Here is a 9,633-nt window from a genome sequence, read left to right on the forward strand (position 1 = left end):
TGAGGATAGAATGAGATACTGTTTGCAAAGCACTTAGCACAGTGCCTGGCACATAGTAGGTGCTTAATAAATGCTTATCTCCTTCCTCCAAAAATATAGGGATAAATGGACAAAGATGATGAAAGGGAATGGGGGAAGAAATAGTGGATAGATTGTTCTAAATATCCATATGATGCTCATATTTCAAGAAAAGCTTAGTTACAAGTTGAATTGGATGTTATTACTTGAATGGATCCGTGCCCTCAATTGAGTTCTTTCCTCAAAAGATACACATTGCAGCCTATCCATGCCTACCTATTCATCCTGTGTGACTCTTGACCATGTCCTGGATCCAGCTGGTTTACTGTAGAGGATCAATTCAACACTCTGAAGACCTTCCTCAATTTCTCCTAACATTGTGAGAGTACCAGTGGAGCACTCTGGCTGTCCATGTTTCTTACCAGGTGACCAGGCCATCTTCTTTTCAAATCATACAATCCCTCCATGGTTATATGTTGCAGCCTGCTCACCACTTGCCCTCCCTGTGATAGTCATTTAAAGTCAAATTTATCACAAATCTCTTACTTAAAAAATGAAAGCTATCTTCACTGATGCAAGAATAACTTCCCTCCACTGACACCCATCACCTCTAGTTGCCAAGGAGAGATGAAGACTTACCCAGGTCACCAATCCATCGCAATCTGCATCCACCTTCCAGAATAGGGATTCCAGGGTTTCATCAGTCACAGATGAAAATGTCTCCTTCATCACCTTTTGAAAACCTTCCATGTTCAAAGCTGAAAATGGGAGATTGATCTATTCAATATGTATTTATTAAACATCTACTATATATTGGAGGCCACATCCAGGACATCTAGAAGGACAAAGTAGCCAAGAAAAGACATTTGCTACTAAGGGGGTAGCTTCATCTCGGAGAAGAAGCTGAAGACAAGAGATTCTGTAAAACATCAGAGTCCACAACCATATTCAGAAGACAATTTACTCTTCATAAGAACATGGACAATGAGAGCTGGAACAGATAGTGTGATTATAGAATTAATGAAAAGTGGTAGAAAAAGCTCTGATTCCAAGTCCAGAAGACCTAGAGTCCAGACCACACCTTGCTACTAGCGGAATATGTGACCTTGGGCAATGGACAATGATTCACATTTACATGGTACTCAAAGGTTTAAAAAGGGTTTTCCTGACAAAAATCCTCAGACAGATAATACCATGGCAACCTTCCTCCTCTCTCTGGGCCTCCATTTTTATGATTATGAAAATGGTGTTAGGGTAGGAAGGGAGAGATAAAGAGGGCTAAGTGGGCCCAGAGTTGAGCTAGAACAGGAGTTCTTTATATTTTTGAGTGATAAACCCCTTCTCAAAATAATGTTTTCAAATGTACAAAATAAAATGCATAAGATTTCAAAGGAAACCAAAGGTTAATAAAAATAAAGATTTTTTTTTTCCTCATCCAAGTTCACAAACCCTCTTAAATCTAACAATGGATCCCTTGGGGAAATCTGTGGACCCCGGGTTAAGAAACTCTGGACTAGAGAATACTAGATCCAAAGTTGGAAGACACCTCAGAACCCGTCTAGTCTAACTCCATCTCATTTTACAGATAAAGAAATTGGAGTCCAAGGAAATTAAGTGACCTGCCCAAGGTCATGAAAATAAAAAGTGTCAGAGGTGAAATTTCAACCCAGGTCCTCTGTCCACAGACCCAGTATTCATTCTCCTGTACCATCATCTCTAAGGTCCTTTCTGGCTCTAAAGGTCTGTGATTTTAATCGTAATACACAAGGTTGGCTGTTTTGATCTTAGATTGCAAACTCCTGGAGGGCAGGGACTGTCTTTTGCCTCTTTTTGTGTCCTTAGCATGTGACTAGCACAAAGTAGGTATTTAATAAATGTTTATTGAATTGAATTAGAGAAGTTTTTTTGACTGGACCTGTGAACACTTTGAGATGAGTGATTCCCAGTGATGAAGCTCTCTACCAATGTAGATCAGTGCCTGCTCTGCAACTTACAGTCTGAGAGAGAGTTACCTGGGATTAGGAGAGTTTGAGTTACTTACCTAGGGTAACACAACCAGTATGTGTCAAAAATAAGACTTGAATCTAGATACTCTTGACTCTAAGGCTAGTATGCTTATTAAATCAAGGAAAAGTTGATTTCTAACCCCTCAATTAACCAACACCATCACCAATCCTCCTCTCTCTTATTCCTCTGTCACACACACACACAGAGAAATTGAGTCAAAATAGTCTGACCTCCAGTGTGGTCTGCAGTCTTTTCAAACATTTCCTCCAATGTCTGTAGCATCTCCTGGTTAATACACGCTTCCGTATCTGGCTGGGAGCAGGAAGACTGGCTAGTTGTGGTTGTCTCAGATTTAGCTTGGATCTTCTTTGATCTATCTAACTTCAAGGCCTAGAACAGAAAAGTGTTCCATTTTTAAGCACACTCAGTTTAAAGAGAGATTTGAAAACATCATCTTGAGAGGAGAAATTGAATGTTTCTGATGTTATAAGCTGATATATCAGGAATTAAATCAAACCCCTTAGAATTGAATGGGTAGCGTTGTGAATTGATCCAACCATCCTGGAAAACAATTTGGAACTATTTGGAAAGGGCTACAAAACCATGCATAGGAGTAGGGGGAAGGACCAATTTGTACAAAAACATTTTTATAGCAGGTCTTTTTGTGGTAGCAAAGAATTAGAAATTGATGCCTATCAATTGAGGAACAAGTTGTGGTATATTATTGTAATGGGATACTATGGTGCTGTAAGAAATGACAAGCAGGATGATTTCAGAAAAACCTGGACTTACATGAACTGATGTAAAGTGAACTGAGCAGAACCAGGAGAACATTGTACATAGTAACAGCAATACTGAATGATGATCTGCTGTGAATGACTAAGCTATTCTCAGCAATATAATAATCCAAGACAATTCCAAAGGACCCATGATGAAAAATGCTACCCACCTCCAGAGAAGGAACTGATGGAATCTGAATGCAGATTGAAGCATGCTATTTTTCACTTTTTTGTGGGTTTTTTCTTTTAGGGTCTGTGTTTTCTTTCACAGCATGACTAATATAGAAATAGTTTTTGCATTATTGAACATCCATAACCTATATCAAATTGTTACCATCTCAGAGAGGGAGGAGGGGAGGGAGGGGAAGAATTTGGAACTCAAAATTTTTAGAAATGAATGTAAAAATTGTTTTTACATGTAATTAGGAAAAAAGTAAAATATTACTAAAAAAAAAGAGCTGAATGATCAATGAATGCAGGGTCTGGGCTCCTGTCTTCAGTCAGGCATTGTTCTCCTTCCTTACCTCTACTTCTTGGAGTTTTGGGTTTCTTTCAAAACTCAGCTAAAGTGTTGTCTCCTCTTGCAAAAAGTCTTCCCTCCCCAACCCCACTGCCACTCCAAGGGCCTTTCCACCCAAGTTTACATTGTGCATCTGCTTTATATGAGTTTCATATATACTTATAGATGTATATGTGGTCTCCTCCACTAGAAATATAAGCTCTTTGAGAACATCGATCATTCCATTTCTGTCTTTGTATCTCCAAAACTTAGACAAGAACCTAGTTCAATTGATTTGTCATCCCTATTGCCCAGCTGACACAAAGGAGATCCAGAAAAATGACTTGTCCAAAGTCATGCTGGACTAGCATTAAATGCTAAAATCAGAAAAATCACAGACTCAGAATTAGAAGCCACCTTAGAAGTCAGCCACTGTAATCCTTGCTCAAACCTTAATGAATATACTTGCAAATTTGATAAACATGTCCTCTCTACCTTCATTCAAGGCCTTGAGATAAATGATATTCAGTGGAAGAAGGTAAAATTATTTCAAGTCTTTAAGCAGTCAAGTCCAAGTCTGAATCATTTCATGGTATGGTAGAAAAAACACTGGAATTAGGCTCAGGTCCTGACTCTGCCACATATGAGCATGTGTAAACATGAAGAAGTTATATAACTTCTCAGATGCTGTTTCCTCTGCTATGAAATGAGGAGGCTGGAATAGATCATTTCTAAAGTTTCTTTCCAGCTCTAACATGCTATAATTTGGCTCCTTCACAAATAACTGTTATTCTCCCACAACTGTCCTTGCTCAGGTCAGTCTTCCCATGTTGCCCAAGAAACTCTAAGAAGCCCATTCTGACCTCCTCTTCTTAGAATCATAGATTTAGAGATAAAAGGGCTCTTAGAGGCTAACTAGTCCTCATTTTACAGACAGAAGCAGTGAAGAGAGGAAAAATTTGAACCCAGTTCCTTTGACAACACCTATGAACTTTTCCATACTGCCTTCCTGGCTCTTAATGTCCCCTCTAGCTGTATTTCTTACAATGGCCTCCCCTTACCCAAAACCAACCCATAATTTGAAGATCCTCCCCCCAATAGCTTCAAGATTGGTTGAAACCTGGAGGAGGGCTGCCAGTTAAAAAAAATGGCACAGAGAAACTCTATAGGTTCATAGCTTTCCAGCTGTTCCTCACATACAAAACTCCAGATCCCATGTCCCCTATGCCTGGAATGTGTTCCCTCCCCACTTTTGCCTCTTAGAGTTACCAAGTTTCCTTCCAAGTTTAGTTCAATGTTCTTACATCTAAACCAGGAAGAGTAAATGAAGAGAAAGAAAACTATAGACCAATTTCTCTAATGAATATTGATGGAAAATTTTTAAATAAAATAAATACTACCAAGTTTAGCTCCAATGCTACTTCCCACATGAGGCCTTTCCTGATCCTTTCTCTCCACCCCTAGCCCCCACTCAGCTGCTACAATGACTTCCTTACCTTCTGAGATGAGGCATGTTTTCCAGATTTTTCATCTCCAGATGTTTTATATAACCTAAAATTAGGAATCAAAAGCAGTTTAACAATGAGTTGTGTGTGGAAAGATTGGGCAAGTAGCTTAAGCTTAGTCAATCAGAACATAGTAAGAAAGAAGCCAGAGTCATTAATCAATCCTCTCATGGACCAGTTAGCTACGTCCAGTTCCAGCTCCAGATACAGAAGCTAAACCCCATATTCTTGGCTAGTCAACTCAAAAAACACAGACCTGTAATAACTCTATTAATTTTAGAAAAGAGGTCATTGGACTGAGAGTCAAGATACCTGGGTTTGAAGCCCAGCTCCCATCTATGAAAATGAGGCAAATGATCTCACAGAGACATTGAACAACCAAATGAAATATTTCCTCATTATAAACGTTATCAAGTATTGAATTCAAAGATATGCTTTTGACCATATTAAAGAGCTTTTCTGCACCTGTGCTCTTTAGGGTTTTCAACATGAATGCTATGTTTTGTCAAAGGCTTTTTCTTCAATCAGCTAAGGTAGCATTAGAGCATTCCTGGAGTCAGGAAGACCTGAGTTCAAATCCAGCCTCAGACACTCAGCTGTGTGACCTGGGCAAGTCACTTAACCTCTGTTTGCCTCAGCTCCCTCAACTGTAAAATGTAGATGATAACAGCACCTACCTCACAGGATTGTTATGAGAACAAATGAAATATTTGTAAAGCCTTAGGACAGGGACTAGCACATGACAGACACCATGTAAATGCTTCCTCCTTCCCTTCCCCTTGTACCACTTAGCACTGTTATCAAAAATTTTGATAAAGTTCTAGACACTGAATTTTAGGAAAGTCATTGATAAACTGAAAAGTATCCAAAAGGCAACCAGGATGATCAAGGTCATTAAAGATATGGAGATCAGCTAAAGGAACTGGGAATGTTGAACTTGTTTGAAATTAGACTTGAAGGGACAAATATTTTAGAAGCTATAGGAGTTATTATCCCTGTTTGCCTCAGTTTCCTCATCTGTAAAATGAGCTGAAGCAGGAAATGGCAAAACACTCCAGCATCTTTGCCAAGAAAATCCCAAATGGAGTCAGGAAGAGTTGGTCATGATTGAAACTATTGAACAACACCAAAGAAAGGAGAATGAAATCAATTCTTTCTTATTGGCCTCAGAGGAAGAGAAAAGAGTGAAGGTTGAAAAGAGGCAACTTAAGTCTGAGATAAAGAAATCTTCCTCCTAGAATTTTCCAAAAAGGAGCTAATGGGCTCCCCCTTACCAGAGGTTGTCCAAAAAAAAAATGGTTGGATGGCTCTAGATAGGGCCGGTTTTACAGATAATTCTTGTTCAGGTGTAAGTTGACCTAAATGACTGATTATAATTCTATGATGTTGTAGCCTCCTCAAGTGCTACTTCCTCTGTGAAAACCTTCCTGATCTTAATTCAATGATTTCTCTCTCTCTCTCTCTCTCTCTCTCTCTCTCTCTCTCTCTCTCTCTCTCTCTCTCTCTCTCTTTCCCCCGCCCCAGCTCCTTTATCTCAACATTTAAAAAGCAGTAAAGGGATGTATATCATTAACTATTTTATGCCTGAATCTCCCCTCTCCCCACTGAGGTGATAAATTTTTTGAGGTCTAGCTTAGCTTTGGGAACTCCTAGGAATTACTCTTAGGAATAAGCTCTTGGGAAATACTCGATCAAATCAGCCTCTGCAATATCTCCATTTTTCCCTTCCTTTTTTCTTAAACAAAATTACTATTGAAATCTTTTGTTTTTCATATCAACAGAATTTCTCCCAGTATTCTGCCTACTGCACTCCAGAGAACCAACCCAGAGAATTAATAATATTTTTGAAGAAAAAAAATAGAGAAAATTCAGTGAAGTATGATGCAAAGTTCTCAGCTAAAAGGATAAAGCCAAGGTCCATCACTTGCATCCATATTTGCACATGCTGTCTTCTATTTTTTAGATAGGATCACAGAGCTTAAGCAGGAAGGGGCCTTAGAGGTCATCTAGTCCAACTCTGTCATTATACAGATGAAGGAGCTGAGGCTCAGAGAGGTAAGTAACTTGCCTAGTAAGTGGCAGAGTGGGGATATGAACTCGAGGTCTCTGACTCAAATCCCTCCTTTCATTCTTACAACCTGTATGAGTTTAGGTAAGTCACTTAACTTGCCTGGGACCCATTTCCTCATCTGTAAAATGAGAGGAATTAGAACAGCCTGTTTCTACTACACCAAGCTGCTTGTTGAATTAAATCAATGGGATTCATTTGGAATAATGAAATCATTTCACTTGATGGTTCTTGCTAAAAACTGTCTAAAACCTTAGTCTAGAGGAGTTATGACACTGAGTCAGTTGGGAATAGAGATGACAATCAGAGGAAAGGGGCCTAGGTTAAGAATGTCCACCATTTCAACTCCTGTCCACCAAGATACATAGACTCTCCTGAGCATAGTTGAGTATCTTCTCCAGTGACCAACATATTTCCATTCTGCTTAGCCTATATTTCAGTGACTTCCAAAAACTGTCCATTTTGCCCCTTTAGCTATGATGACTTCCTTACCTTGCAAGAGGAGATCCTTTCTTTGGATTTTTCATCGCTGGATGTTTTACTTTACCTAAAATTAGGAATCAAAGCAGTTTAACATTGAGTTTTATGTGAAAAGACTGGGCAAGTAGCTTAAACTCAATCAATCAGAACACAGTGAGAATGAGGCCACAGTCATGAATTCAATCCTTCTGTAGACCAGTTAGCTATGTCTGGTTCCAGGTATAGAAGCTGAACCTTATATTCTTGGCAAAACACAGGCCTCTAATAACTATTAATTTTTAAAAAGAAATCACAGATGTATTAGAAGAACAAATGAAATGTTCCTTCCTTACAAACATCAGTAAGTATTAAATTCAAATATATGTTTTTGACCATATTAAATTGCTTTTCTGCACCTGTGCTCTTGAGGGTTTTCAAAATGAATGCTATGTTTTGTCAAAGACTTTATCTTAAATCAGCTAGATGACATTAGAGCACTGGGCCTGGAGTCAGGAAGACCTGAGTTCAAATCTAGCCTCAGACACTTAGCTATGTGACCTGGAAAAGTCACAACCTCTGCTCATCTCAGTTCCCTCAGCTATAAAATGGAGATAAATGATAAAACCTACCTCTTGGTATTGTTGTGAAATGAAATATCAAATGAAATATGTGTAAAGCCTTAGGCACATAGTAGGTATTATATAAATGCTTATTCCCTTCCCCTCTCTATTGAAATAATCATATGGTCCTTGTTTTTATTGTTTCCATGAATAATTGTGCTAATTGTTTTCCCAATGCTGAACCAACTTGAGCTTACTCCTATGGAATCCAATTTGTCTCAGTGAATCGCATTCTGGATAGATTGCTGTAATCTACTTATGAGGATTGTGGTTAAAAAATTTTGCAACAATATTCATTAGTGAGAATGGTCTATAGTTCTATTTCTATGATTTTTCTCTCCTTGGTTTGGATATCAGGACTACATCTTATGAAAGGAGTTTGGTAAACTGTACTTTATTTTCTTTTTTAATTTATTTATTTTTAATTTTCAACATTCACTTCCATAAGTTTTAAATTTTCTCCACCTCCCTCTTCCTCCCTCCCCAAGACAGCCTTCAATCTGATACAGGCTCTACACATACATCCCTATTAAACACATTTTGACATTAGTCATGTTGCATAGAAGAATTATAATGAATGGAGGAAACCATGAGAAAGAAAAACAAAGCAAAACAAAACAAAAAAGAAAATAGTCTGCTTTGCTCTACATTCCAACTCCATAGTTCTTTCTCTGGATGTGGATGGCATTTTCCATCATTAACCTTTTGGAATTGTTTTAGGTCCTTGCATTGCTGAGAAGGGCTAAGTCTATCAAAGTCAGTCATCACACACTGTGGCTGTTACTGTATACAATGGTCTCCTGGTTCTGCTCACTTCACTCAGCATCACTTCATATAAGTCTTTCCAGGTTTTTCTGAAGTCTGCCTGTTCCTCATTTCTTAAAGCACAACAGTATTCTATTACATTCATATACCAAAACTTCATGGGCATCTTCTCAATTTCGAGTTCTTGGCCACCACAAAAAGAGCTGCTATAAATATTTTTGTACATGTGGGTCCTTTTCCCATTTTTATGATCTCTTTGAGATACAGCCCTATGTACTTTATTTTCAAGAATAATTTTTGTAGCATAGCTATTAGTTGCTCTTTAAATGCGGCAAAGTGGTGTAGTGGATGATATGCCGGCATAGAGTCAGGAAGACTCATCTTCCTGAATTCAAATCTAGTCTCAGACACTTACTATGTGACCCTAGGCAAGTCGCCTAACCCTGTTTGCCTCCATTTCTTCACCTGTAAACTGGAGAAGAAAATGGCAAACTGCTCCAGTATCTTTGCCAAAAAAAAAAAACAAAAACCCAAACCAAAAGTCACGAACAGTAGGACTTGATTGTGAAAAGACTAAACAACAAACAATAGAATTCACTGGTATATTTATCTGGCCTAGGAGGTTTTTTTTTTTACCCTTTAGTAGTTCATTTACTTTTGCTAAAATTCATTTTCTGAGACTGCGTTAAGATCTCTATTCTTGTTGTTGTTGTTTTTAATGTAGGTACTCATTTTCAGAAATCCCCATTGACTTCCTTTGAATTCTTGGCTTTGTCTTTTTATGTTATATACTCAATCTGTTCCACTAATCAGCCTCTCAATTTTTTAACCAGTACCAAATCATTTTGATAATTGCTTTGTAATATAGTTTAAGATCTTGCATTGCTAGCCCCTTTAGTTCCCTCTTTTTCAT

The 9,633-nt window shown here is 38.2% G+C and overlaps 1 protein-coding gene across 1 annotated transcript in view; it reads right to left on the bottom strand.

Annotated features, from left to right (window-relative positions):
• The window catches only part of EFCAB8 (EF-hand calcium binding domain 8), a 121,002-nt gene extending 113,599 nt beyond the window's left edge, over positions 1–7,403 (bottom strand). The window contains exons 1-4 of the mRNA XM_036749787.1: positions 7,369–7,403; positions 4,800–4,854; positions 2,256–2,415; positions 658–776 (exon numbers count right to left, since the gene is read on the bottom strand). Coding sequence (XP_036605682.1) covers positions 658–776; positions 2,256–2,415; positions 4,800–4,854; positions 7,369–7,403 — 369 coding nt within the window. The remainder of the gene's footprint in view (positions 1–657; positions 777–2,255; positions 2,416–4,799; positions 4,855–7,368) is intronic.
• Positions 7,404–9,633: the final 2,230 nt, after the last annotated feature.

This window comes from Trichosurus vulpecula, chromosome 3, assembly GCF_011100635.1.
Source record: "Trichosurus vulpecula isolate mTriVul1 chromosome 3, mTriVul1.pri, whole genome shotgun sequence".
Lineage (NCBI taxonomy): Eukaryota > Metazoa > Chordata > Mammalia > Diprotodontia > Phalangeridae > Trichosurus > Trichosurus vulpecula.